At 60.2% G+C, this 27,596-nt stretch overlaps 3 protein-coding genes across 4 annotated transcripts; all 3 read right to left on the minus strand.

Moving 5' to 3' along the window:
- Positions 1-8,735: 8,735 nt before the first annotated feature.
- LOC138729284 (extracellular fatty acid-binding protein-like) lies at positions 8,736-12,285 on the minus strand. Its single transcript, XM_069873360.1, has 7 exons — positions 12,125-12,285; positions 11,705-11,844; positions 11,118-11,185; positions 10,271-10,381; positions 9,692-9,793; positions 9,460-9,485; positions 8,736-8,912 (listed from the first exon to the last, which is right to left on the minus strand). The coding sequence occupies exons 1-6, from the start codon at positions 12,218-12,220 to the stop codon at positions 9,460-9,462; spliced, it is 543 nt and encodes a 180-aa protein (XP_069729461.1). The 5' UTR covers positions 12,221-12,285; the 3' UTR covers positions 8,736-8,912.
- Positions 12,286-13,475: 1,190 nt separating this feature from the next.
- On the minus strand, positions 13,476-16,838 carry LOC138729155 (lipocalin-15-like). Of its 2 annotated transcripts, none has more exons than XM_069873150.1 (7): positions 16,621-16,838; positions 15,803-15,942; positions 14,989-15,053; positions 14,582-14,695; positions 13,924-14,025; positions 13,793-13,814; positions 13,476-13,634 (listed from the first exon to the last, which is right to left on the minus strand). In XM_069873150.1, the coding sequence occupies exons 1-7, from the start codon at positions 16,711-16,713 to the stop codon at positions 13,631-13,633; spliced, it is 540 nt and encodes a 179-aa protein (XP_069729251.1). In that variant the 5' UTR covers positions 16,714-16,838; the 3' UTR covers positions 13,476-13,630. The 2 variants fall into 2 exon arrangements, with proteins under 2 accessions (XP_069729251.1, XP_069729249.1); XM_069873148.1 differs by having other exon boundaries at positions 14,582-14,704.
- Positions 16,839-18,042: 1,204 nt separating this feature from the next.
- On the minus strand, positions 18,043-27,334 carry LOC138729140 (uncharacterized). The gene is made up of 14 exons (XM_069873118.1): positions 27,262-27,334; positions 26,288-26,427; positions 25,537-25,607; positions 25,125-25,232; positions 24,722-24,823; positions 24,419-24,457; positions 20,844-21,061; positions 20,687-20,803; positions 19,589-19,728; positions 19,399-19,475; positions 19,153-19,266; positions 18,811-18,912; positions 18,602-18,627; positions 18,043-18,180 (listed from the first exon to the last, which is right to left on the minus strand). Exons 2-13 carry the CDS (start codon positions 26,341-26,343, stop codon positions 18,602-18,604), a joined length of 1,170 nt encoding a protein of 389 aa, XP_069729219.1. The 5' UTR covers positions 26,344-26,427; positions 27,262-27,334; the 3' UTR covers positions 18,043-18,180.
- Positions 27,335-27,596: the final 262 nt, after the last annotated feature.

Consider the following 27,596-nt stretch of genomic DNA (forward strand, 5'->3'; position numbering starts at 1 on the left):
CCCCAGCCCCCTCCAACCCGGCCTTGGACACCCCCAGGGATGGGGCAGCCACCCCTGCTCTGGGCAGCCTGGGCCAGGGCCTCCCCGCCCTCACAGCAAAACATTTCTCCCCAAGATCTCATCTCAATCTCCCCGCCTGCAAAACCGTTTCCCTGCACTCCCTGATCCAGAGCCCCTCCCAGCTCTCCTCGAGCTCCTTTCTGTACTGGAAGGCGCTCTAAGCTGCCCAGAGCCTTCTCTTCTCCTGGCTGAACAACCCCAACCCTCTCAGTGTCTCCTCGTACAGGAGGTGCTCCAGCCCTCGGATCATCTCTGTGGTCTCCTCTGGACTTGATCCAACAGCTCCATGTCCTTCCTGTGCTGAAGATTCCAGAACTGGACACAGAGCTCCACACAGGGTCTCACCCTCCCTCGCCCTGATGGCCGCGTTTCCCTTTTGAGGCTCTGGAGCGAGTCCAGAGAAGAGCAACGAAGCTGGTGAAGGGGCTGGAGAACAAGAGGAGCGGCTGAGAGAGCTGGGGGTGTTTAGCCTGGAGAAGAGGAGCTGAGGGGAGACCTCATTGCTCTCTCCAACTCCCTGAAAGGAGATTGTGGAGAGGAGGGAGCTGGGCTCTTCTCCCAAGTGCCAGGGGACAGGACGAGAGGGAATGGCCTCAAGCTCCACCAGGGGAGGTTCAGGCTTGACATCAGGAAAAAACTTTTCATGGAAAGAGTCATTGGGCAGTGGCAGAGGCTGCCCAGGGAGGGGGTTGAGTCCCCTTCCCTGGAGGTGTTTAAGGAACAGGTGGATGAGGTGCTAAGGGACATGGGAATGGTTGGACTCGATGATCCAGTGGATTCTTTCCAACCTAGAGATTCTATGATTCTATGCTTCTCCTTCCCTGGCTCCTGGGCTGGAGGGCACTGCTAGGGACATGCATGGGCTGCTGCATCTCATCGCTCCTGCCCCACCACCCAGGGGACCAACTGGTGCTGGAGATGCCAAGCCCGTTTTCTGGTAGCCCAGGTGGTGGTGATGCCCTGGGAAGCCCAGATCCTGGGTATGACCCCAGTGCTGGGGGAGTTGTGGGGTGTAGGGAGGGTGCTGGGAGTGGGTGCCCTCCATGGGGGTCTCGCACCTGGCTTGTCTGTGTCCCATCCTCTAGGTGAACCAAGCAGGCAGTTTTCTACCTCTGCTTCATTGAACGAACGCAAAGGTTCTGTGGACATCTATTTATCACAGGTTTGTTTTAGGTAAAGGAAAAGGTTTTCAGTGGCAACAAAGAGCTTTCGGAACTAAAGTTTTCGGAACTAAAGGACTTTGAGGTCCCTTCCAACCCAACCCATCCTATGACACTGTGATTCTGATTCACATGCCTTGGCCTTGTTGGATTTGGTTTTGGGTCCTCCTCAAGCATTGCAGCCAGCTGCAGGGCAATGGTGGAGATATGATTTTGCAGCCACCAGCCCTGGGAACACCCCATGGCCGCCCCAGTCCCTCTGATCACCGTTCCCAGTGCAGAACTCGTGTCATTATTCCCAGTGTGCTTGTGCACGGCAGAGCAGCTCGGGGCTGCGTGAGGCTCTCCCTGCAGAGGCAGGCGATGCTGGGCCAGGCAGCTCTGCAAAGCCCGGGCACCCCATCTCCATCCACTGCTCCGGGCGCGGAGCCAAGCCCTTGGCACAAGCACAACACCACGACGGGATGTGCTGTCCAACAGGAGTTGCCTTCCCATCCCCACTTCTCGGTGGAGGATTCCCATGGTTGGACACCGCGGCATGGCTGGGCTCGGCCCCAGCCACCGGTGCTCACGGTGGGAGCCCATTAGAGCGCCGGCGGTGCCTGGCAGGCCAGCAGCCGGGGCTTGCCAAGGTTTGCTGAGAGCAAGTGGCTGTGCCGAGGGCACCGGTCTGAGCTTTGGCTGCCGACTCCCCCAGCTCTCAGTGCCACCAAGAAAACACAGGAAGGACACAGAGCTGTTGGAGCGAGTCCAGAGGAGGCTACGGAGATGATCCGAGGGCTGGAGCACCTCCTGTACGAAGACAGGCTGAGGAAGTTGGGATTGTTCAGCCTGGAGAAGAGAAGGCTCCACAGAGACCTTAGAGCAGCTTCCAGTCCTGAAAGGGTCTCCAGGAAAGCTGGGGAGGGGCTCTTGGTCAGGGAGTGGACAAGGGGGAACAGTTTTGAGCTGAAAGAGGGGAGATTGACATGAGGTTTTAGGAAAAAATGTTTTCCTGTGAGATCAATGAGGCCCTTGCTTGGGTTTCCCAGAGCAGTGGTGGCTGCCCCATCCCTGGAGGGTTTCTAGACCAGGTTGGATGGGGCTTGGAGCAATCCAGATCCATGGCAGGAGGGTGGAACTGGATGGGCTTTAAGGTCCCTTCCAATCCAAATCATTTTATGATTCCATTCTATGATTCTGTGTTGTGTTGTGGTCTCACCCATTGGTGTCACAAGTTGATGTAGGCTGAGCACGAACCACACTCAGGACCTGTGATGATTGATCCTTTCCTGCCACAGAGCTTCTCCCTCCTCTTTCCCTCCCTGTCACCCCCCTGCTTGGCCAAAAACTGATGTATCTGCAACTGGCAGGAGCAGTTATGAAATCAGAGGTTTGCCTGTCAGCAGGGAGAGCAGGGGGAGGTGGGATATCGCTCTGGGAACTGTGGTGGGAAGGGATAGGAAATTTATTGTTTATTTCCAAAGGATCTGCTGATTTTGTAGGTGTCCTAAAAACTGGCTTCCACAACATGCCCTGCCTTGTCCATGTGCCCTGGGAGGATGTGCTGCGTCCTCACTGGACAGGGATAAGGCACGGTGGGTTCCTACTGAGAAATTGTTATCTCCATCAGGGACAGGGGTGTTTCCAGTCACAGGAAACCTGCTCCCTGTTCCCATAAATTCTGGGAAGTAGGAGTCTTACAAAGTCTTACTTCTAAAGAAATCATAGAATCACCAAGGTTGGGGAAGAGCTCTAAGCTCACGCAGTCTAACTGTCAGGCCAGCCCCATTGTACCTACTAAATCATGTCCCTAAGTACCACAGCCAAATATTTTTTTAACCCCTCCAGGGACAGAGACTCCACCACTGCCCTGGGCAGCTTGTTCCCAACCCAGCCTTGGGCTGAGGGCCAAGGACGACGTGGTTCGTTGTGGCTGCAGGCGTATCTCCTCATGCACACTGAGCAGTGCTCGCAGCATCCTTTCGCATCCATTTATTTAGGACCACCAGGCAATGCCTTCCCAGCTCCCTGTGCTGCTTAGAGCCCCTCCCAAAGCCACGTCATGAACTGGATCAATATGCTCTCATAGGCGTACTCAGGTACCACCCACACTCCTGCTATTGTCACCATTCTGCATGTGGAAGCAGTGCTCTGTTCCCAGGATTCGCTCTGACTCCTAAGATCGATGCCCTGACAACGGCGTACCTACTTATACATATTTTATTACATTAAGGAGAAGACATCCGGCTCTGTGGTGTCTGCAAGCCCAGCCCAGACAAGATTACCCACCACTTAACAGGAGATGGAAGCAGCCGAGCATTACTGCTGCACTTGGCAGGGTTTCACCCCAGAAAGGACTCCACTTGGAATAAAAGCTTTTTTCAGCAAGCCTGACAAAGCCCCGGGGTAAATGAGGGATTAAAAAAAGCCCAAGGCTTTCTGAGGCACCTTCCCATCAAAGGCTGCGGGGACAACCAGCACAGCTTCTCTACCTGGGCAACACCTATTGCTTAGGAAAAAACAGTCCCCGAATTAAATACTGGGAGAGCTCCCTTGGCAAGCAAGGAGTGATTTTACACAGTCCCCCCTCCCAGTCCACACGGGTCTTCAGAGGACATTGCACCCTTTCCTCCTGCCACCGGTTTGAGATGGGGAAGTTCTCTGTGCTGCTTCATCCTGGAGCCCCGTGTCCAGTTCTGGAATCTTCAGCACAGGAAGGACGTGAAGCTGTTGGATTGAGCCCAGAGGAGGCTATGAAGATGATCCGAGGGCTGGAGCACCTCCCGGACAAGAACAGGCTGAGAAAGTTGGGTTTGTTCAGCCTGGAGAAGAGAAGGTGGTGGGGAGACCTTAGAGCAGCTTCCAGTCCTGAAAGAGGCTCCAGAAAGCTGGGAGGGGCTTTTATACAAAGGCTTGGAGTGATAGGATGAGGGGGAATGGCTTTAAATTGGGAGGGGGAAGATTTAGATTAGACATTAGGAAGAAATTCTTTACGACAGGCACGGTGAAGCCCTGGCCCAGGCTGCCCAGAGCAGTGGTGGCTGCTCCATCCCTGGAGGGGTTCAAGGCCAGGTTGGATGGGGCTTGGAGCCCCTGATCCAGTGGGAGGTGCCCCTGCCCATGACAGGGGTGGAACTGGATGGCTTTGAGGTCCCTTTCAAGCCAAACCATTCCATGATTCTGTGATTGGGATGCAAGTAGCATGTTTGTTTCATTTCTGATCACTGTAGGGGGCTGCAATTAAATCTGCTGATCTGACAGTCATTAGCTGGATGATCAATTGATCATTGGAAGTGTCTGTTTGTCTTTATGCTGTTAAAATTGCATTTTATTAGGAATCAAATCTACCCTGAGGGAAGCGAGCCCGAGGTCAGGTCTGGAGGAGCTGACGAGCGCTGCTCTGGGAAAAGCAGCAGCCAAGCCCAGGGCCTCGCTGTGTTTGCAGAGCTGCATCCCAGGCACAGCGGGAACGCTGACGGGATGCAGGCTGGTGCCAGGAGAATGAGGGACACATCTGCAGCTGGGCTGAGCCGTGTTTGCTGTCAGGGCAGGGCTCCTGCTGTGATGTGAGCATGGGAGCTGCGGGGTGGTGAACTAGGCACCCGGATAACGTGTGGGAGCCCGGTCATTAGAGGGACTGCAAGGAACCCCCTATCTGCTGGTTATGGGAAAGTGGTGAGGAGCAGAGCAGAGAAGAGCTGGCCTGCAGGACCTCAGCATGGGGCTGACGTGGCCCCACTTCATGAGACCCCAGCTGGAGCCCTGCATGCAATTCTGGAGTCCTCAGCACAGGAAGGACACGGAGCTGTTGGGGCGAGTCCAGAGGAGGCCATGGAGATGATCTGAGGCCTGGAGCACCTCCCGTACAAGGACAGGCTGAGAGAGCTAGGGTTGTTCAACCTGGAGGAGAGAAGGCTCCAGGGAGACCTCAGAGCAGCTTCCAGTCCTGAAAGGGTCTCCAGGAAAGCTGGGGAGGGGCTATGGATCAGGGAATGCAGGGAGAGGACAAGGGGGAACAGTTTTGAGCTGCAAGAGGGGAGGTTGAGCTGAGATCTTAGGAAGAAATGTTTTGCTGTGAGGGTGGGGAGGCCCTGGCCCAGGCTGCCCAGAGCAGGGGTGGCTGCCCCGTCCCTGGAGGGGTTTGAGGCCAGGTTGGATGGGGCTTTGAGCACCCGGATCCAGTCGGAGGTGTCCCTGCCCATGGCAAGGGGTGACTTCTGCTGTGGTGACCGTACCACCAACTGGTGATGGCAGTGCTAGCACCTGTTCTGCACAAAGGGATATCACCAAGCAGTTGTTCCAGGCAGGATGGATGGGAACCCATGTGGGCTCAGGTTTTTGGGATGGCCAAGAACCCAAGGTCCTGAGCAGGAGGCAGGAACTGTCTCATAGGCTGTGACAGGCAGTGCTACTCTCAGGACCAGTGAGGATACGATACAGTCACATTTTATTTTTAAAAAGAGAAAAAATGGAAAGTCAAGAGGATTAAATATCACATATGGCACTGAGATTGCCTGAGCAGACCAGCTAAGCTTCATTCTGAGCACTTAAGCTGATATTAGCAAATACAAACCCTAAACAACATTGCAAAGGGAAAGCCTAAATGGAAGCCAGCACATTAAATCAATTTAAGAAGCTGATTGGAAGTAAGGTAAATGCTCTTAAACTTGCTGAAGCTGCATCCACAAGGACAGTGAAATGACCCCTGGTAACCTAACTGGCAACAAAACAGGACAAATGACAGAGACACCAGAATCTGTCCCCTTGCTACTCTTCTCTGAAGAACGACACTCATGATGATATATTTTCCTGTCTTCAAAGGCACTGCAACCAGGAATTTAACACTAGAAAACACTCATCCAGCAGGCAGTCAAATTCAGAGTGAGTGTTTGAAGGATCAAGCCCAGAAGAGGCCATGGAGATGATCCGAGGGCTGGAGGGCCTCCTGTACGAGGAGAGTCTGAGAGAGTTGGGGTTGTTCAGCCTGCAGAAGAGAAGGCTCTGAGGAGACCTTAGAGCAGCTTCCAGTACTGAAAGGGGCTCCAGGAAAGCTGGGGAGGGGCTCTTGATCAGGGTGGGCAGGGATAGGACAGGGGGGAACAGTTCTGACCTGAAAGAGGGGAGATTGAGGTGAAAGCTTAGGAAGAAATGTTCTGCTGTGAGGGTGGGGAGGCCTTGGTCCAGGTTGCCCAGAGTGGTGGCTGGAGGTTTTCAAGGCCAGGTTGGATGGGGCTTGGAGCAACCAGATCCAGTGGGAGGTGTCCCTGTAGGGGAATTGGAACTGGACGGACTTTAAAGTCCTCCCAATCTAAACCATTCATGATTCTATGATTAACAACATCTGGCCAGGTTTACTGGGTGGGTAAAGGGAGGGCAGGTACAACCTTCTTTTCATCTTGTCGCTACGTGCTTCTTGCCCCCGCGCCTGCCTGCTCTAGGCAGGGTGCTGGGAGAGCAGCTGCACCTGTGAAGAGCATCGGATGAGCTGCAGGGGCAGCAACAGCTCTCAGCTTGGCTGAGAGATTGTGGGGGCTGCAGTGGTGACCATGGCACTGGGGTGGAACTGGATGGATAAAGGTCCTTTCCAACCCAAACCATTCCCTGATTTTAGGATTCTATGACACCGCCCTGGGGTACCTGCTCTGCATGGAGGGGACTCACCCCCAGAGCTGGAATTGCAGCCTGCGTGCATCCTGCTCCAGGGCACAGGGAGAAAACAGACGGACAAAAGGAGGAGTAGAAAATACCAGTGATCTCACTGCTGTCTGGCAGAGTGATGCCTGCACACAGCAGGAAGGAAATATTTGGCTGGAACATGATGTGGAGGCACTGGGACTCCCTGTCACACAAAGCCCTTGGTGAAGGGCGGTGCTGGCAGCTGTATGTTTTCATCACATCAACCCATGTACTGAAAACAAGCCTCGAGGCGGGGCTGCATGTGGGCCTTGCACGCTGGGGAGCGTGGCAAATGGAACTGTTCCAGCACAAACTGCCGGGAAAAATTACTGCTGGAAACACTGGGTTCCTTCCAAAGAAGGTGGAGATGCTGGGCTGGGAAGTCCCAGTGAAGTCCCTTGCTTTGCTGCTGCTGGGACGTGCCAGGAGGGGCTGTTTCCCAGAAGTATTTTCGCAGTCCCTGGAAGGAAGGAGTATCTGGGAATATCCCGAGGCACTCAGCTGCTGTGGGGTCTTGAGCAACCTGATGGTGACGGGACCTTGAGCTCCTTGATTGAGTAGGAGATGTCCCTGACCTTGGCATTGGGGTGGAACTGGATGGATAAAGGTCCCTTCCAACCCAAACCACTCCCTGGTTCTAGGATTCCCGGACACCGCCCTGGGGTGCCTGCTACTGCCAGGTAGCAGAAAGTAGATGCTGGGCTGAAACAAACACCTGGGTGCCTGGCTAGGCTGGCCAGGGACAGGCAGTGGGAAAGACCAGCAGAGGATTTTCGAGGAAGTTCCTTTTCCAGGGGAGACACAAAGTGCTCCGTACTCTGCCAGAGCTCAGTGCCTGTGAGCACTGGCCAAGCCCTTGGAGGTGAGCGTCTGTGGAGTGTTGGGGCTTTGCTGGGGACACGGTTTCCCCTTGGGTAGGTTGTAGTTTCTCCCAGGTGGATGTAGGGAGCTGAACAGCGCAGGAAGGGAAGGATGGAGTGGGATTCCAGAAACATAAGTTCAAAGTAAGACCGCCTCTGGAGGCAGATGTCCACTGCCACCAGGCAGTCAAAGTCTGGGGCGGGCTTCCTCTGCGTGTGCCCAAGGGCAGAGACCACGCACAGCCCCACACCAGCTCTCTGGGTTTAGGGCTGCAGGACTGCACTCTCTTCCAGCAGCCCTGTAGCACCCGGGGGCTGGGAGCCCCCAGAGCTGACTCCTGCCCTGTCCTGGCTCCCCCTGAGCTGGTGGATGAGCAGGGCTCCAGGGGAGTGGAGACTGCAGCTGCAGCAGGGTGAGTGGTGGGAGGGTGAGTTGGCTGGTGGTGGTAACTGCAGCCCTCCAGACTTCAGCCTCTGCACCAAAGTGCCACAGCCTTCCTCCACCCAGACCCTCGTGCCCAAGGCATTTCCAGCCTCACTGCACCCCCTGCTCCACCTCTGCCAAGCCACAGTTTTGCCCAACAGGAGGAACCCAGAGATGAAAATCAAGAATCATAGAATCATGGAATGGTTTGGGTCAGAAGGGACCTCAAAGCCCACCCAGTCCCACCCCCTACCATGAGCAGGGACACATCCCACTGGATCAGGGGCTCCAAGCCCCATCCAACCTGGCCTGGAAACCCTCCAGGGACGGGGCAGCCACCACTGCTCTGGGCAACCTGGGCCAGGGCCTCCCCACCCTCACAGCAAAACATTTCTTCTTGAGATCTCATCTCAATCTCCCCTCTTGCAGCTTAAAATCCTGGTGGGTTCTGAAAATGTCCTCACTTAGGCGAACTCAGCCCCTGGCTGCTCCCCATCCACAGACCCTGGGAGGACAACAGAAGGGACCACAAGCCCGAGCACTCCAGGTTCTCCCCAGACAAATACACCGAGCTCTGGGGTGAGTTTTGTTTATTTGGCAAAAAGAAGGGACTGTGCCCTGGAAGAGCAGGAGGTGTGTCAAAGCCTTGACCACCAAACTCAGAAGGGGAATGGCAGAGCAGCAGCCTGAAGCTTCATAGCGTGGGTCTTGCCTTGCTCAGCAGAAGCATCCACCAGTCAGCCGCACTCCCTAGAAAACAGCCAGGAGGGGTCAGCTGAGAATTCAAGGTGAGGAGGCCAACAGAGAGGGCCCAGCAGGGCTCTCCACCAGGATCTCTGCTTTTGCATCCAGTTTTCCCAGCTCTGTAGGGTGAGACATCTCCAGTGGTGGGTTTCTAGCTGACCCCTACAACTACGCAGTTACTGGTGGGGTGGGAAATCTCATACCAGGCTGGGCCATCAGCAACCATGTTCTGCTAGGGGAGACACCAGCCCAGCCTCTGGCCAGTTTTGCCAGTCCACAGCCCCAAGGTCATTTTGCCAAGAGCTGGTGTCCCGGTCTTTGTGGCTGGATGAGCTCTGTCACCACTTCTGCTTTGAACCAGTGGTTTCGGTGCAAGCACCCTTGCTCACTGCTGGGGTCCCAAAGGGAACAGGCCCACCTGGGTGCAAGCTCCAGCACAGGTTTGAACTACTCAGCCTCCAGAGTAATTCACGGTGGCTTTTGCTGGTGCCCCAGGGAGGGCGATTTCCAGCTGAGCACATTGCAAACATCACATGGTACTGCAGCAACTCACCTATGCTTCATCAATGTTGCACTCATCTGTGAAAATAAAGAGAAAGTCTGAGTCCAGGGCTGTGGTCTGGCTAGTGCCCTGTAGCACCCAAACCAGACAACCCAGCTTTGAACTTGAGCGAGGCAAAAGCAGGCTCAGACCACAAAGTGGCAGTGATGGGCTGAGCTGGTCCCTGTATCCTGGCTCCCCACATCGACCAAACTGGCCCAACACGGCTCCGAGCACTGCTCACCATGACTGATCAGCTCGTTGATCATGTCATCAGTGTAGCCCTTCTGCCTCGAAAGCTCCTTGAACAGCTCCATGATTTCAGGGCGCACCTCCGGGGTTCTGCCTAAAGGCAAAGGCAAGAGTTAGCTCCAGACTGTGGCCTGTCCCTGCATCTCCTGGGTAGCTGGAAAGAGTGCCCAGGTGAGGGTGGGATGGATGAGGCTCCCTGGGAGAAGGTTGGAGGCAGCAGCAGAGATCCTGGAGGGTGGTGGTGGCCAGGCACACAAGGCACCCCTCCAGGGGACAAGACAAAGCAGGGATCGTGGCACCAGCACAGTGCTACCTCTCTTAGTTCCCATCCCTACCATTTCTGCCCTCCCGGCTGCAGGAGCACTACTCTTCACCCCATGTCACCAAGTGACTTCCCCAAGGCCATGGACTCCTGACGTAGTGCAGACGTTGAAGTCTCAACCTCCCCTGTCAGTCCCAAATTGCTGCCCCTTGCCCCGCTGAGCACGGGACGCAAGACCTCTCAGGACACCACGAAGCACCCCAGCACCTCTGAGCCCTTCCCCCCAGACACGGCGCCCTGGCTACGCACTGTAGAGCTTCATCATGCGGGAGGTCTTCCCATCGATCACTCTGGAGGCAAAGATCACAGCGTATGTCTCTCCATCGGTATTTAGAACTCGCACTGTTTTATTGCCAGTCTCTGCAAAAAGGATGTGGAGGGAAAGGAAAAAGGAATTATCGCCTCCCAGGAGCTTCCCCACTGCAAAATCCTTTACCCTTGAGAAGAGGAGGCTGAGGGGAGACCTTATTGCTCTCTACAACTACCTGAAAGGAGGTTGGGGAGAGCAGGGAGCTGGCCTCTTCGCCCAAGTGACAGGGGACAGGATGAAGAGGGAATGGCCTCAAGCTCCACCAGGGGAGGTTCAGGCTGGACATCAGGAAAAAAATATTTCCCAGAAAGGGTCATTGGGCCCTGGAACAGGCTGCCCAGGGAGGTGGTTGAGTCCCCATCCCTGGAGGTGTTTAAAATATGGGTAGATGAAATGCTTAGGGGTATGGTTTAGTAGTGGACAGGTACTGTTGGAGTTGATCTCAAAGGTCTTTTCCAACCTAATAATGCTATGTTTCTCTGAAACTATGCTTGCTTCATCTCTTGAGAGCATCCATTCACAGCTCCACTGCAGAATTAATCAGCTTTTTCCCAGGGTTTAAGCTCAGTCTGAACACCTTGGAGGGCACCAGGGAGACATCATGCTGGTGGGACACCAACCCTGGCACTGAGCAGCGTTGAGCTGCAGCTGACAGGTGGCCACAGAGGGATGTCCCACCTTAGGACCTCAATAGAGGCAGACAGGCATCCCTGAGGGTCATGTCCCTAGGGACAAAGGTGGTGGGAAGTGCCCCTGCCCCATCCCAGGGTCAAGCTCCATACTCACCAGAGTAGTATTCACCAGGGATGCCTGTTTCCTTGAAGACTGCAGTGGATCCCTTACACCCATTTGGGCTGCAAAACAGGGAAGGATACTCCAGTTGGGGTGAAGTGACTCCCTTTCTCCATCTCTAGGGGCATTGGCTCTGCGGGCACAACCCAAAACATGGGACTTGGTGTTTGGGATTGGGTGGCCAGGGCTGGGGTACCACTGGGACCCTTGGAGCAATGGGCAGCTTGGCTGGCAGGGCACAGCACTGGTGCCCAAGGATCGTCCTGTGGGGCCACACAGATGTTCCCTTGTTCATGTTCTGAGCTGGCGGGATGAGGCTGATCCTGCTGGGAAAGCTGGATTCATACGGTCCGTATCATCCCACCGTGTCTCTGCTGGGAGCAGTGGAGCATCTCTACCTCTGTGGTGGGACTGGTCCTGGCTGGTGCTGCCCTGAAGAGGGGTCTCCACAATGCAGCTCTCCTGAGACCCCATTTCCAGCCGTGGGGCTGGTGGCTCTGCCTCCCCCTGCCTGGCCCTTTGGTGGGTGCTGAGTGGGGGCCGGTCGGTGAAGCCCATGGAGAAAAGAACTTTGCACTTACGTGGAAAAAGAAAAGGTGCCCTTCACGTCACCTGTCTCCAGGATCTTGAAGGCAACCTTTACCATCTTCCGCTGCTCCTTCTTTTGGAATTGGCTTTTGGATTCGGAGGCCGTGGCAGTGATGTACCATTTCCCTGCAATCTGGCAGAGACCGGGGCTGTGAAGCTGGAGAAGCAGGCAGGGGACCGGGAACAAGACAGGACACCCTCATGGGACACTCACATCCCCTCGGGGCACCAAAACCCCCCCTGAGACAGCTCTGCTGGAGCTGGGTGACTGCTGTCACCTGGGTGTGACAGCAGAGCCAACGGCAGCCATGGGGTCCCGAGGTGTCCCCAGCACCAAAACACCTCTCCAGTTCCCACTCTGGTGGCTGGAGACCCTGCTCCCACCTTCCCTTCCCCAGGACGCTGCTGGTCACCTTGCTCTTGTCCAGCCCCGCGATCCCAAGGTCCTCAGCCTCCACATGCAGCAAGCAGAGCAGGGCCAGCCCCAGGCTCAGCACCACGGTCTTCATCTCGCCACAGCCTCCTCCAGCCTCACCAGCCTCGTGCCAGGGCTGCTGGCTTTATAGCGCAATTCTCTGCCCCCTTGCCCCCCCTCTCCCCCTGAGGCCACCGTGTGCCACGCGGCACGGACAACCCTGTGGGGTTATCTTGGGCGAGGTGTTGGTTTCGAAGGGCAGGAGTCACCCTAGGATGAGCTGCAAGCGGGAAGTGCCTGCAAGCCCTGGGAAGGGGCCAAGAAGTGGGGTTGCCGGAGCTGTTGCACCAGTGTCGAAATTTGGGGTTTCCCGGATTTCTTCACTTGCTTGTGAAAGAACAAAGAGAGCTCTTGTTTCCCTGCTGGCTGCAGGAGGCTGCCGGGAGTTGTGTGGAGGTCCTTCCCGGCATGGACCAGCAGCGCTGTCACCAGTGACCTGTCACGAAGGGGCTCGGTGACCCTTCCTGCTGGCGAGGTTGGCATCTGCCCAAGGCTCCCTTGGGATTGTGCCCAAATCCGGCTGCCTGCATGCCACCAGCGCGACCTGACCCCACGTGTGGTCGCCCACCCGTCCAGGGGCACTCAGGGTCCGCAAATTGGGGATGCAGGGCTGATTCATGTCACTGTGGGAGTGTCCCCCCGCTTCCCAGGTTGTGATGTCCCCTGTGTCCTGGCTCTGATGAGCTCCTACAGTCACAGTCCTGAACTGTCCATGTGGCTTCCTCCCAGCCCTGAGCCTGTCTGGGCACCGAGGGACCCCGGCTCCAGGGCAGAGGGGCCACCAGGGGTGGTGGTGGATGGAGAAGGGGCACTGGCTGCCCAGAGGGCTCATGGCAGCACGGTCCCACCTTGGTCAGTGGGCAGATGGGGGCACCCTGGGGGCTGGGAGGCAGGCGTGTGGGTCCCAGTCCTGCCGTGCGTTCACCCTGAGCAGCCCCAGCACAGCCCTGCTCCCGCCTAGGTGGCCCTGGGGGACACCGAGCAGGGAACGGGGTGTCCTGGGGCTGATCTTGGGGCTGGGAGCCAGAGGTTGTGCCGGCACAGCTGCTGCAACCTGTGTTGATAGAATCACAGAATCATCGTTCACCCCCGCTAATCCTCCCCTGCCGGCACCCCTGGCAGCCCCTTTGCGCCTTGCCCACCCTCTGCCCCCATGCTGGACCCAGCAAACAACGCCGCGGAGGATCCCCCAACGCCCCTGGGTGCTGGAAGAGGAAGAATGGGATCCGGGAGCGCCGAGCTTAGGGTGCCTGGGGTGCTCCTGCCAACAAACACACTGAGCTCCTGGGTGGTTTCTGCACTTATTTATTTGAGAGGGTGAGGTGTGATCCTGGCACGGGCTGTCGGATCTGGGTGAGGAGGATGGGAAGGGGCATCATGGGGGAGGGAGCAGAGCCCGGTTTCCACCAGGGCTGGAGGATACAAGGCCCTGGCGTTGGCTTCTTCAGCTGCAAGGAGGAAGGACACGCAGATGAGCCGTTAGAGCAGGGGAAAGCCCATATGATGCAGAGCTCTGAGGTGGGTGGAGGGCTCCAGGGGGGCTGCCAGCTCCTGCTCAGCCCAGACCATGCTGGAAAGGAGACGAGCTTTCGCTGGCTACACTCACCTGCTGTCCTTGGAGCACTGATCTGCAGAAAGCAAAGAGGGGTGAGTATGCCACAGGCACTGCCATGAGCTCCCTCACACGTCCCTACTCAGAGGGGCTGAGCGTGCCTCCCACGCCCTCCTGGCACTCACCTGTCTTGGGAAGGATGACCAGCATGTCCTCGGTCAGGCCCACAGTGGGCAAGAGCTGTTTGAACTTCTGCAGAAGCTCAGGGCTCGCATCCTCCTCCCTCACTGCAAGCAGAGACCCAAAAAAGGTGGGTGGGACGCCCTGCAGCTAGCCCCACGCCTGGGGTCCAGCTCCCGGAGAAGGGCAAAGGCAAAGCCATGGGGGTGCTGAGGGGACACTGCACACCCCAAGGCTGCCCTGGGCTGGCAGGAAAGGGGCATGAGCCCCATGGGAGGAGTGACCTGGGGTGGGACGAGGCAGCTGGTGGCCTTGGTGGGGAGCACAGCCAGACAGGGGTGCTGCAGGGAGGGGGCGGTTCAAACCACAGTCATAGAATGATAGAACAGTTTGAGTTGGGAAGGACCTTAAAGATCACCTAATTCCAACCACCCTGCCACGGGCAGGGACACCTCACACTGGATCGCCCCATCCAACCTGGTCTTGAACACCTCCAGGGCTGGTTTTGGCTCATGGATTTATTCACCTCCAAATGAATTCCTTGGGTGCCAGCACAGCGGGTCCTGGGTGGTGGTCCTGGGTGGTGGTGTAGAGCCCAACCCCTTCCCCCCGCCAATGCCCATCACCCCCACGCCGGTGCCCATCCCTGCTTCTGGCACGCACTGAGGAGCTGCAGCGAGGTGCTGGGCCCCTGCCCGCTCTGCTGGAGCTGGTACACGATGGCGTAGCTGCTGTAGTCCGTCTCCACCATGCGCAGGTCCCTCTTCTCTTCCGCTGCTAAAGAACCTGCAGAAGAGAATGACCACTCAGGGACACAGCCCGGCCACCTCCACGGCCCCGCTGGAGCTCATGGCTTGGGGCCTGAGCCCCACATTTGCCTCAGGAGGGTGAGCAGGGAATCTCATTTATCCGGCAAAGCCAGATGCCCCCTCACAGCACGACCTCCCTCTGAGTGACGGAGGCAGGGGGGCCAAACCCACCCCCTGTGCCTCCCCAGGCGCGGGCGATCAGTGATGCCCACCCTCTGCTTGAGGGTGCGCGAGGCTCGGATCGCCCCTGCCCACACATACCTGTGTACTGGCCTGACTGCCCACTGGGCTGGAAGAGCAGGTCGAACCTTTGGCATTTGTCCAGCCTGGAAAAGGAAAATGGAACTCGGAATCATGGAACGGTTTTGTTTGGAAGGGACCTCAAAGCCCATCCAGTCCCACCCCTGCCATGGGGAGGGACACCTCCCACTGGATCAGGGGCTCCAAGCCCCATCCAGCCTGGCCTTGAACACCTCCAGGGATGGGGCAGCCACTACTGCTCTGGGCAACCTGGGCCAGGGATCCCCACCCTTATCATGAAGAATTTCTTTCTAATATCTAATCTAAATCTTCCCCTTTCCAATTTAAAACCACTCTCCTTGTCCTACCCCTGCACTCCCTGATCAAGAGCCCCTCTCCAGCTTTCCTGGAGCCCCTTTCAGTTCTGGAAGCTGCTCTGAGGCCTCCCTGCACCCTTCTTTTCTCCAGGCTGAACAACCCCAGCTCCCCCAGCCTCTCCTCACACAGAAGGTGCTCCAGCCCTCTGTGGCCTCCTCTGGACTTGCTCCAACAGCTCCACATCCTTCCCGTGCTGAGGACTCCAGAACTGGATGCAGGTGGGTCTCACCAGAGCGGAGCAGAGGGGCAGAATCCCCTCCCTGCCCTGCTGGTCCCACTGCTCGGGATGCAGCCCAGGACACGGTTGGTTTCTGGGCTGTGAGCTCCCGTTGCCGTTTCGTGGCAGAGGTGGGAGGGCAGTGGGGTTGGGGGCACGAGGGGCACAGGCAGGACCATCGCCGTGGGGAGGGGAGAACCCAGTCCCGGGTGGGACATAGCAGGCACGAGGGACACTCACATGGGCCAGACAAGCTTCATGGACAGGTCTCCCACCGGTGTGAAGCTGGCGGTGACGGTGGATGACTTCATCCCATCCTTTAGCTTCAGAAACACGGGGCAGTTGGAAGCGGTGGCTGCAATGTGCCATGTCCCTGCAAACTGTGGCAGGACATCACCAGTACTGTTTAGAAAAGCTGTGAGGCCCTCCTGCCCACCCTGTGGACCTGTCAGCCTCTGCGGAGACCTACCAACCACCCTGGGGACCTGCCACTCTCAGTGGGGACCTGCTGGCCTGTGGTGGGGGACCTTCAACCTTGGTAGGGACCTGCCAGCCACCCTGGGGACCTCCAAGCCTTGTTGGGGACCTGCCACCCACCCTGGGGACCTTCCACCCTCAGTGGTGACCTGCCATCCTTGGTGGGGCCTTGCCATCCTGTGGTGTGAGACCTGCCACTCTTGGCTGGGATCTGCCACCCACTATGGGGACCTGCCACCCACCAAAGGGACCTGTCACCCTTAGTGGGGACCTGCCACTCTTGGTGGAGACCTACCACCCACTAAGTGGACCTGCCACCCTCTCTGAGGACCTGCCAGCCTATGGTTGGGACCTGCCAGCCTTGGTGGGGAGGGTGGGCTCAGCACCTGGCTCAGATGCTCACAAGCACCATGTCCCCTGGGTATTTGTGTCCCTGCAGCGGGGCCACCACAGGCAGGAGCTGCCCAGGACCAACCCAGCTCCACATCTGTGTCCTCCCGGCAGCTGCCCTGGTGCCAGCGCCAGGCTGGGACCTGCGGGTGCCCAGGGTGTGACACCAGGCGGGCACGCTGTGCCGTTACCTTCTCGGTCTCGAAGTCAGGCTGCACGGGCACCTCGGCCCCTGCCTGCAGCAGGCAGAGCAGCGCCAGCACCAGGCTCAGCATCATCGCCATCCTCGTTCTGGGCTGGATGCGTCGGGAAAGGCCACGCAGCTCTGCCCCTGCCTGTGCCCACCTTTATAGCCCGCGCTGCTGGCAGCGCCCCTGCCCGTGCCCACTTTGCGCAACCTGTTACACAAGAGAGATAACGCGTACCCGGCTTAGGTGACAACGCTGGCCCTCGGCCTCTCGCATCGCCCAGTCTGGGATGAATGGAGCTTTGTGAGGGACCCAGCCTGGAGCACGGCGGGAACTGGGCGATGCCCAGCATGGCACGAGGGAGGGTGATGGGGGCACCCGGTGCCCCTCCTGGTTGTTGAACACTGGGCCTGGGTCTGGCAGTACTGGATGGATCCAGTGGTGCCAGGATGGATGCAGCAGTGCTGGATGGATCCGGCTGTGCCAGCTGGATCTGGCAGTGCTGGATGGATCCAGCTGTGCCAGGGTGGATCCAGCAGTGCCAGGTGGATCCAGCAGTGCCAGGATGGATCTGGCAGTGCCAGGATGGATCCAGAGTGCCAGGTGGATCCAGCAGTGCCAGGGTGGATCCGGCAGTGCCAGGGTGGATCCAGAGTGCCAAGTGGATCCAGCAGTGCCAGGATGGATCTGGCAGTGCCAGGTGGATCCAGCAGTGCCAGGATGGATCCAGAGTGCCAAGTCGATTCAGCAGTGCCAGAATGGATCTGGCAGTGCCAGGTGGATCCAGCAGTGCCAGGATGGATCTGGCAGTGCCAGACGGATCCAGCAGTGCTAAGTGGATCCAGCAGTGCAAGGATGGATCTGGCAGTGCCGGGATGGATCCTGCCTCAAGGATGAGGATGGTTGGGCCAGTGTTCTCGCTCAGGGCTGAGCCACAGCCTGGTGCCTCCAGAAGGAGTTGTGGCTGCCCAGGCTCCGGGCAGCAGGCATGGACCCCGCTCCCAGTCCAGGGTCAGAGCACGGAGAACAGGTGGGCGGCTGGGGCTGAGCCACATCCAGTGCTCAGCACCGTCTCTCTCATTCATGACTGTCCCTTCCCATGTTTTTTGAGACCCTCCGTGATTGCCCATCGCCCCATTCCCATGATGCCCACCTGCTCTCCAGCAGGGAAACTGAGGCAGTGAGGCTGGGGTAACCCAGGGTGCCCGGGGGGCAGGTGGGGGCAGATCCCCCATGTGGGGGCAGGTCTGGTGGCCAGGCAGCACCGCGGTGCAGGGTTGTGAGTGCACCTGGTGTCCCCCTCAACAGCCCCACGGCGATAAGCTGGGATCATCCCTGACCCTTGGGCCAGCCCCAGCCTACTGCCACCCGCCACGCTTCCCCTCCCCATTGCCCCACAGCGACCCAGCAGACAGAGGCATGGGACTGGTTTGACACTGGCTTTAATGGGGATGGGGGTGCAGGTGTTGGGGAGTTAAGCCAGGGAGTGAGGGCTGCTGCGGTGCTGGGGTGCACTGGTACGGGATGGGGTGGCCGCCGTCTCGCAGGGCTCCTGGGGTCTGCCTGGAAGAGATGGGGAGACAGGGACACATGGCAGGGACATCGGCCCTGCCAGCCCCACAGCAAGGCGGGGGGGGCACCTGCCACTAAAGAACCACCCCATGGGGATGGGGGGGGGGAATCCCCATAGGGGTAAGAGAGAGGAGCAGCCTGGGGGGCTGGGATGGGGGTAGAGCAGCTCAGATGCTCCCATACCCTCTGACAGGGATGGGATGGGATGGGATGGGATGGGATGGGATGGGATGGGATGGGATGGGATGGGATGGGATGGGATGGGATGGGATGGGATGGGGGCTCTGTAGGGTGGGACAGATCTAGTCACCCCCATACCCTCTCAGCAGTCTGGGATGGGGGCTCTGTGAGGTGAGGCGGCTCTGAGCACCCCTGTACCCTCTCGCAGGGCTGCTCTGAGCCCAGGACTCACCTAGGCAGCATCTGTCATGCATTTGTCTGCAGGAAGAAGAAAAGCAGAGGTCAGCTCCTCTAGGGGCTGGGAGATCACTGCCCTCTGAGGGACCCTGCCTGGCCCCACGGTGCCCCACGGAGCAGCAGGGACAAGCCAGGAGGGTCCCCCAGGGGTACCTCAGCCCCTGCTCCCTGCCACCCTCCCAGCCTCTCCTGCTGGCTGCTCACCCGTGGCGGGCAGGGTGAGGATCTCGTCATCCGTCAGGCCCTGCTCTCTGGAGAACTTGCTGAACCTCTCCAGGCGCTCGGGACTGATCTCCTTCGTCCGGCCTGCAGGGAGAGCAGGGTGAGAGGCAGCCCCCCCCGAACCCCCGGAGCGGGATTATGCTGCCCTACAGCACGGGCAGCCCAGCAGGGGACAAGTTCCCCAGGAAGGGGGTCCTGTCCCAGCCACCCCATGGGTCACCCCCAGCAAGGATGCTGCCACCCTTCTCCCATGGGAGATCCCCCTGCAAGGACATCCCAGGCGTCCTGGGGGTCGGGGCAGGGAGGTCCCGGAGCAAGACGTACTGTAGAGCAGCACCATGGTGGAGGAGCCGGTGCTCTTGGAGATCTGGGTAGCCACCAAGGCGTACTCGTCGTAGTTGGTCTCCACGACACGGATATCGTGCTTGCTACCCCAGCCTGTGAGGGACCAGGAGGGCACGGCTCAGCTCCAGGCACCGAGCCAGCCCCCAGGAACCCTGGCCAGGGCAGGAGCTGGGGGCACATCAGGAGCTGCCCCGCAGGAGGGCGAGCTGGGAGCTGGGCACTCACGAGGGCTGGTGTAGCTGAACCGCCCAGGCTGCTCTGTCTTGGTGTAAAGGCTGTTTCTCTTCTCACAGTGGTCACCCCTGGGGAGCAGAGCACAAGGGGGTCAGAGAGGATGGGCAGCGTCCCCCAGCCCTCACACAGCCCCGGGCATTCCAGCACATCCCAGCTCATCCACCCCTCCTCATGCCCATACTTGGGGTACGTGGAGGTGACTTCCAGGTTCCCATCCCCGGTGGCAGAGATGGTTGTGGTGCACATCTTCATCAGGTGCTTCTTCTCCTTGAACCAGTGGGAGTTGGACGCCAGGCCGACGCAGTACCATCTCCCCGTGAGCTGTGCACAATTGCTGCTCAGTTGCTGGCCGGACACAGACCCTGCCTCCCCCCTCGGCTCCCGTCTGCCCCAGCCCACGCCACCTCCATCCCCTGCCCCCCCTGCCCCACAGCACGGCAGGACTGCCTGGCTCTGAGATGCCATTTGCACCCATCCAAGGGCACAAGGAGAGGCCAGGACCCTGGGGCCACACTGGCTCATCCCAGCCTGGTCGCCAGGGCCACCGAGGGGAGGTGTGGGGATGGGCTGTGTGGGGGCACCCTTGCAGGACATGCCAGACCCCCATTCTTGCAGCATGTCCCTCCATCCCCAGACCCTCCCTGGAGTGGCTGTGTGTCCTGGTATCCCTCTGGAAGCTCCCAGAGGAGCAGTGTGGCCCCTGCATCGCCTCACTAGGGCCCCAGGGCTGTGGGGTCAGACCCCGAATGCAGCCAGGCTAAGGCCATCCTGCTCGGGATGGTGGGAGAAAGGGGAATGCGAGCGCCCCAAGGCAGAGGGGTGTAGGGGGTCCCCCAGACAGCACCCTTGTTTTTTGGGGACCCCTGAGCACAGCAGCTCTTGGTTATTTGGAACCCTGGGTGGGGTCCATGCTGAGGAGAGGAGTCCCCATCCCATCCCTGTGCTGCCTGTCCAGCTGAGCTTGTTTTTCTCAGCACCCCCCCATCCCCCCAGCAAAATCCCTGTGCACAGACACCCACCCCACAGCTCAGCAGACAGCCTGGCCCCACACCTGCTCAGTCCTGCCCCACAGCCTGAAGCCCACATTCCCTCCAGAGCCCCCAAACCAAGCCCTGGGGGCTCCCCAGGAGTGGGGGCTGTGGGTGCACCCACCTCTCCCAGTGCTGGGGCCAGCCTGGTCCCAGATCCACCTGCACCACTGCCTCCACCTGTTTTTAGGGCGAGGTTCCCCCAGAACACCCCAAACCCTTAAGCAGGAGTTGCTGGCTGGTTGGGTCACCTTGTCCTGCTGAAAGTCGGTTTGCACAGGAATGCTGTCCTGCGCATGCAGAGCTCCGAGCAGGGCCAGCCCCAGGACGCCCAGCAGCGTGGTGTGCATGTCTCCGCGAGCTGAGATGAACTGAGCCAAGCGGAGCTGAGCCGAACTGAGCGGAACCGAACTGAGCTGAGTCGAGATGAACTGAGCTGAGCTGAGCCGAGCTGAGCCAAGCTGATCCAGAGGCGCAGGCAGAGCTGCAGTGCCGGAGAGCCAGGCAGCCCCTATTTATGGGCAGGCTGTGCAGCCGCCCCAGAGGGGGCAGCCCTGCCTCCCCCCGTGCCGTTATGCAAGCAAGAGCAGGGCCGAGGGCTGAAGCCAAAGGGCAGGCGGAGGAACCTGCAAATATTTCCCTCTTGACATGTTTGCTTCGAGTGCCAAACTGCTCCACGGCAAAAATACAGCTTACAGCCAGCGCAGTGGCTGTCCCTGCCCCCAGCGCCATGGAGCCTGGGGCCAGTGTGGGCATGAAGAAGCGGCCACCAGCGGGCCAGGACTTGGCACCAGGGCTTGCTGGCTGCCCCACCCTTGCAGGATGGGCTCCCGCAGATGAGAGGAGCTCAAGCAAGGTGGAGAGAATGTCCAGTGCCAGCCAGGTCCTAACCCAACCCATGGGACTCATGGCCAGCTTTGGGTGCTTCTGTGGGGCCCTCGCCTTGCCCCACAACCCTGCATCACCTGAGGAGAGGTCTTGGCTGGCCCCACCGCCTAGTGCACACCGACAATGAGCTGTAGAGCTGGGGGGAGCTTGACCCCAGCCTCAGGCAGCCCTGATGCCACCTCCCTGCAGACCCACACCAGTTCTTCATTCCCACTGTCCCACCCTGCTCTCTTTGCCAAGAGGGGCTGGGAGACTCCATCCCCCTCAGTCTGGGCTCACCAGCAGATGCTGAGCCACCTGCCCTTGATCTGGGGACACCCAGGTTGAAGGCTGGGGGTGAACACTGGGTGTCAGCAGCAGCACCCATGGCGCTGGCAGGGTTTGGGAAGCGCTGGCCATGCCATGCAGAGCGTCAGCCGGCGGCTCTCCCTGCGGCACAACCCTGCCAAGGCACTTTATGTAAGGAGCATGTTTGCACAGCAGCTGGTTTTTCCCCTCTGGCAGCCCACCCTGCCCGCCCCAGCACATTCTCTTCCCCGCACCCAGCTGCGAGCCCAGCCAGCCCCACAGGCCGGGCCCAGCGCCACGGATTTATTAAAACAAAACAAAAGCTGAGCTGGGCAGGACTGAGCATCACGAGCGCCCGTCTGGGCCCCCCGCGCGCTGGGCTGGGGGCTCAGCCTCCCCCTACACCCACTCTCAGGGTGCCAGCAGGAGCTCTCTCCACCAGAGGCACGGAGCATCCATGGGTGTCCCAGTGGTTTTGCGCTGGGGTGGGGACACAAAAGCATCCCTGCTGCATCCCCAGGTCCCTGCCAGCAGCAAGAGTGGGAGCAGGAGGGGCCGGCTCTCCTGAGGGTGGCAAAGCCGGGGCAGCCCAAGGAGCTGGGTGCAAGCTCAGGAGCATGGGAGGCACGGGGAGGAATTGGCGCGGGGCAGGCTAAGCCCGCTGCTGGGGCTGGGGGGGCACGGGCAGGATAGGGGTGCCTGGGCTGTGATCGCCACAGTGCCGGGACACAGACCCTCAGGTGCGTTTTGTACCCCAGAAATGGGTTCAGAGCAGACAAACGCAGGCTGGGGTGCAGGGGGGTCCTGGGGGCAGGAGGGCAGGGTGCTCTCCCCAGCTCCCATTGCCCTGCCTGCCACGGCTCTGCAGGGCAGAACACGAGCCAGAACTGTAGCCCCCCAGCTCCGCCAGGGGCTGGGGTCTGCAGGCGTGGTCGGCCAGGACTTCCCGCACGTGGGAGTGAGGACAGGGGCTGGATTTGGGCGAGTCACATGGCGGCCCCTTACATAAGTTCCTGACAAACAACATGTGGTACCGCTTTCCGCTAAGATTGCAAAACGCCGGGGCTGGGGGGGCTGCTCTGCGTCCCAGGGGCTGCGGGGCGGCCAGGGCACCGCACCAGAGCTGCTCCCCATCCCCTCCCAACGCCCAGCCTGGGCCAGGGCATTGGCACCGCTTGCCCAAAACAGCCAAGCGCGTGGCAGAGCGGCACTGCCCAAGCTGGCACAGAATGGAGAGGGGTCCCACAGGGGGGTACAGCCCCAGGGTCAGAGCCGCAGCCCCTCTGGGCTGGTTACACACTGAGTCCAAGCCCCTGCAGCGCGCTCAGAGTATGCGAAGGCCAAGCTGTGCCTGGCAGGGAAGCTCCTACAGGCGGGGTGTCTGGCCCAGGCAGCCTCTTGGAGAACACGGGCTGCAGGGCTGGAGTGAGGGAACAGAGGGTTCTACTGCCTCGGAACCCTGGGGCTGAGAAGCAGGACTGCTGCGGGGTCGAGCTTTCCTGCTCTGGGACGTCCTGACTTGTCCTAGGGAAAGGGCCAATTCTGAGCCAGTCCCCAGCAGCCCCACGGCACCAAGCACTGTGCTGTTCCTTCTGCTCGCCAGGCAGACATGTGCACTGTGGCACCCGAGAGCAAACTGGGGACTGGCACAGCCCCACGGCTGCTGTGAGGCTTGGGGAGAGGAGGAAGGGGCTGCACGGATCCCCACAGCCCCAGCCTGGCACCAGGAGCCCAGGGGTGGAGGCAGCACTGGCCTTACTGGGGCAAATCGAGGTGTTGACTTGCCTGGACACAGACCCTTGTCCAAGGCATTTATTGGGGTGCTGTGGGCTGCTGCAAGGGAGAGGGGGAACACAAAGCTGCAGAGGGGCAGGACAAGGACAGGCATGACTGCCAACATGGCTGGAGGGGCTGGGGAGCCCATGGGTCACCTCCAGGGCTGTGGAGCAGCAGTGGGGCACAGCCAGACACCAGCTTGGTTCTGCATGGCCATGGGTGGCTGTACAAGGTGAGGGCTGAGCTCTGGGGACATCCTGGCAATGCCACCTGCACCTAGGGCTTCGTATCTGGAAGGAAAAGAGAGGTGTTGGGGGGCTGGGGAGATGCCTGAGCCCGGTGCCAGGGCTGGAGACCCACCTCTGCTTCCCCAGGCAACAACAAGAGATGAAGCTGCCCTGAAGACCCCAACCCTCACCCCGGGGTGTCCCTGTCCCAGGATACCCCATCCCAGACCAGCCCCCACCCCAGAAAACACCAGTATAGACCCCACATCACCCTGACCCATGTAGGGGTGAACAGGGCTTTGCTCTGCCAGGCTGTATCTGATGCCCACCTTGGGTGATGGTCTACAACCTCCTCGCTCCACGCAAGGGCACAGAGGGACCCTGTCCTGGGGGGAAGGTCCCTCATGGCCCCCCTGTGCCAGACCAGCTCCCTTGCACTCCTAAGGCAGGACCACACGGCTGTGGTGTGGTGTGAGCCCAGCCCAGCAAGCCCAGCCCGCAGCCAGGACACAGAGAATCCACAGGGTGCCCAGCACGGGGCTAAGCCTGGCACACGGGGGTCCCAGCGCATCGCCCAGGATCTGCAACTCATAGAATTGCTAGGTTGGAAAAGACGTGTGAAGATCAGGGAGGTGGTTGAGTCACCTTCCCTGCAGGTGTTTAAAGGACAGGTGGACGAGGTGCTGAGGGACATGGTTTAGTGATTGATGGGAATGGTTGAACTCGATGATCCAGTGAGTCTTTTCCAACCTGGTGATTCTATGATTCTATATGATTCTATGATCATCAAGTCCATCAACTCACCATCAAGGATGTGAAACTCGTCTGCAGAGTCACAAAACCCTGCAAGAGACAGAGCCCAGGGTGGTCACCCTGCCTGGGCACCCACAATCCCCAGCCTCGTACCCCAAGGATGCACTGGGGCACAGCCCCACTCTGGCATCACTGTCCCTGGGATGACACCACGCGGGACCCTGCTGCGGGTGTCCCAGGCCACAAGCTGCTCCCACCCACGCGGAGGCGCCTCCCCCTCCCCACGCTGGAGAGGCTGGTGCCAGGTCCTGGCCGTGGGCGCCTGCTGCTCCCCAGGGCCCGTGTGTCACCCACCGTATGTAGGGAAGTAGTAGGTGACGTCTTCGCTCAGGCCCACAGCCCTGACCCGCTGCTCAAACTTCTCCACGATGGCATCACTGACCTGGCTGTTCCGTCCTGCGCGTGGAAGGAGATGCCATCAGCAGCCTTGAGGCCTGTCTGTCCCTGTCCCAAAGCCTCCCGGTGTCCCTCACCTCAGGGCTCGGCATCAAGGGCTCTTTCAGCTCAGAGGAGCCGGTTCCCAGTTCCCCCCTTACTTGCTCCCCCTGCAGCATTTGGGGACAATTCTCCATCTGGCAACCAGAACCCCCAGGAGACCCCATTCCCAATTCAAGGAGCTCCAGGAGCATCCCGGTAGGCCAGCACAGGTTTCCCAGCCCTGTCCTTTATCTCCATAAGCCCCCGTGCACAGCCCCACCGTAGAGCTTGACAGAGATGCTCCGGCCCTTCTGGTAGTAGAGGATGGCGTAGGTGCTGTGGTCCGTCTCACCCACCACCACGTCCACCTTGCTGCCATAGCCGCGGCCTGGGGAAGACAGAGGGCAGACCCAGTTTGTCCCTGCTGAACCCCAGCACCACCCAGGCACCCTGTTCCACCTCGAGTGGGATGGAAATCGGGGCCAGAGCAGGTGTAGCCCCACATGGTGCCGTCCCCCACCAGCAGGCACCAGCCTGTGATGGTACCCGGCACTGGGGCACTTTGAGAGCCCAGAGATGAGGTACTGGGAGAGCACCAGGAGGAAGGACATCGGCACCAGCGCCCCGCTGAGAGCAGGAGTGGGGGGCTCCAGCCTTGCAGCCCTGCCCTGCCGCAGCCCAGCCACCCTCACCCTTCAGGAGGAAGCGTCCGCTGACCCGCGCAGGGACATAGCGCTGCCTGATTTCCCAGCACGTCCCGTCCCTGTGCGAGGAGAGGAGGAGGAGGTCAGCACAGGCTGGGAATGGTCCAGCCCAGGTCCCTGCCACCTGCTTGCCAGGGCACACAGAGTGCCTTGTTTCTTGGGACTTTATTTTCTCCCCAGGGAGAAGCTGCAAAGAGATGTCCCAGAGCCCTGCAGGGACATGCTGAGAGACTCAGAGCCTGAAAACCTGCTCAGACCAGGGGCCCTGCCCTCTCCCCACACTGACCCAGCTCAGCCCCTCAGCTCAGGCCAGCTGGAAGCGCCACGGCTGGGCAGCCGTGGAGTAGCCCTGTGCCTGATCCGTGCCTCAGTTTCTCCAACTTGGCTGCCTCCCACCTCGAGCTGCTGGGGCAGGGGGCAGGGTGCCAACCTGCTGCAGCCACAGTTTCTACTACAGAACATCCCAGAGGAGATCCCATCCACACTGCTCTGGGGCAGCTCACTCCTCCTTGTAGAGTGTGGCTGGGGCACATGCTCCTGCTCTGACCTGCCTGCAGCATCTCCATTTACCCAGCACGCCCCACCCAGGCCCGCTCAGACTTGCAGCATCCCTGTCCCCATCCCAGGACACTAGACCTGCCCGTTGCTTCCCTGTCCTATCCAGTGTCCCCCATTCCAGGACACCAGCCTAGCTCAGACCTGCCTGCAGCGTCCCCGTCCCAGGGCTGGTGTCACTCACATCTTCCTGAAAGTGCTGATGGCCAGGCTCTGCCCGTCCAGGATGGTCACCATCATCGTTGTGGCCTCCAGCCGGTGGCTGTGCTCTGCCAGGTGGCTGCAGCGGGAGGCCACACCGACCAGGAACCACCTCCCCGTGAGCTGCAAGGCACAGGGGTGGCACCGTCTGCTGGGCACCCCAGGAACACCCCAGGGACACCCCACCACACCGAGTGCCCTCTCCCACGCTGTGACCCCTCGCTTGGTACCTCTGTCCCCTTGATGCGCCCATGGGGCATGATGTCCCCTGCTCAGGAGCTGGCAGGTGGGACAAGGCAGGAGAAGGGACCGGGCATGGGGGCAGTTGGGGGGCTGCGGGGAGGGGGCCTGAGACCTGTGTCCTCACCTCTCGGGGCCAGTGGGGCTGCGGGGATGGGGATTTGAGCCCTGCCCTTGCCTCAAAGCCAGAGGGGCTGCAGGGAGGGGGGATCCAAACCCAGCCCTCACATCACAGGGTCAGTGAGGTGCGGGGACAGGGTCCGAGGTGCCCACCCTCACCTCTCTAGGCCATCGGGGCTGCGGGGAGGGGGGATCTGAGACCCCTGCACTCACCTCACAGGGCCAGGGGAATGTGTGACAGGGGATTGGAGGCACCTGCCCTCGCCTCTTGGGGCCAGGGGGCCTGCGAGGAGGGGGAACCCAGCCCTTTCCTCACCTCTCAGGGGAAGGGGGGCTGCGAGGAGGGGGATCCGAGGCCCCTGCCCTCACCTCACAGGGCCAAGGGATTGTGCGGACAGGGTAAGGGGGGCTGTGAGGAGGAGGGGGTTTGAGAGCCCTGCCTTTGCTTCAGCACCGGGGGGTGCATGAGGAGAGGCTCAAGACCCCGGGGCTGCGGGTCTGAGTCCTGCCCTCGCCCCCCGGGAACGGGGGTGCCTGGGTGGCCCCCGCCGAGCCCAGCCCGTGTCCCGGGGCGGCTCGGGGCGCCGGGCCCCTCACCTGGGGCAGCCCGAGCGCCTCCGCGGCCGCCACGGCGTCCAGCGGGCTGCGGGCGGGGGGCGGCGGGCGCCGCGGGGCCGCGAGCGGCAGCGGCAGCAGCAGCAGCAGCAGCGCGGGGCAGCGCAGGGCGGCCATGGCCGGGAACCGCGGGCCGGGAGCGGCGCCAGCCCGGCCCACACCGGGGTCAAGGCCCCGCGGCCGCCAGAGCGGGAGCGGGGCGGCCTCGCGCTGACCGGGGGGCGGGGCCTCGCGGGGAGAGGGACGGGCCCTGATTGGCTCGGGCGGGGCGGGGGCGGGGCATAGATGGTGAGGGGCGGGGACTGATTGGCTCGGGC

This window comes from Phaenicophaeus curvirostris, chromosome 20 (genome assembly GCF_032191515.1).
Source record: "Phaenicophaeus curvirostris isolate KB17595 chromosome 20, BPBGC_Pcur_1.0, whole genome shotgun sequence".
NCBI classification, from domain to species: Eukaryota; Metazoa; Chordata; class Aves; order Cuculiformes; family Cuculidae; genus Phaenicophaeus; species Phaenicophaeus curvirostris.

Excerpts from the sequence above, each read along its gene's own strand:
- LOC138729284 (XM_069873360.1), bottom strand. The coding sequence starts at position 12,220 with ATGAAGACCGTGGTGCTGAGCCTGGGGCTGGCCCTGCTCTGCTTGCTG. Across the intron at positions 11,186-11,704 it reads GGCACCTTTTCTTTTTCCAC|CCCAAATGGGTGTAAGGGAT; the intron begins GTAAGTGCAAAG and ends CCTGTTTTGCAG. Across the intron at positions 10,382-11,117 it reads CCCTGGTGAATACTACTCTG|AGACTGGCAATAAAACAGTG; the intron begins GTGAGTATGGAG and ends TCCTTTTTGCAG.
- LOC138729155 (XM_069873148.1), bottom strand. The coding sequence starts at position 16,713 with ATGGCGATGATGCTGAGCCTGGTGCTGGCGCTGCTCTGCCTGCTGCAG. Across the intron at positions 15,943-16,620 it reads CTGACTTCGAGACCGAGAAG|TTTGCAGGGACATGGCACAT; the intron begins GTAACGGCACAG and ends GTCCTGCCACAG. Across the intron at positions 14,026-14,581 it reads CACCTCGCTGCAGCTCCTCA|TGAGGGAGGAGGATGCGAGC; the intron begins GTGCGTGCCAGA and ends CTCTGCTTGCAG.
- LOC138729140 (XM_069873118.1), bottom strand. The coding sequence starts at position 26,343 with ATGATGGTGACCATCCTGGACGGGCAGAGCCTGGCCATCAGCACTTTC. Across the intron at positions 25,608-26,287 it reads ATCAGCACTTTCAGGAAGAT|GGACGGGACGTGCTGGGAAA; the intron begins GTGAGTGACACC and ends CTCCTCGCACAG. Across the intron at positions 21,062-24,418 it reads CGAGTTTCACATCCTTGATG|GTTCCTCCGCCTGCCCTTTG; the intron begins GTGAGTTGATGG and ends AAATATTTGCAG.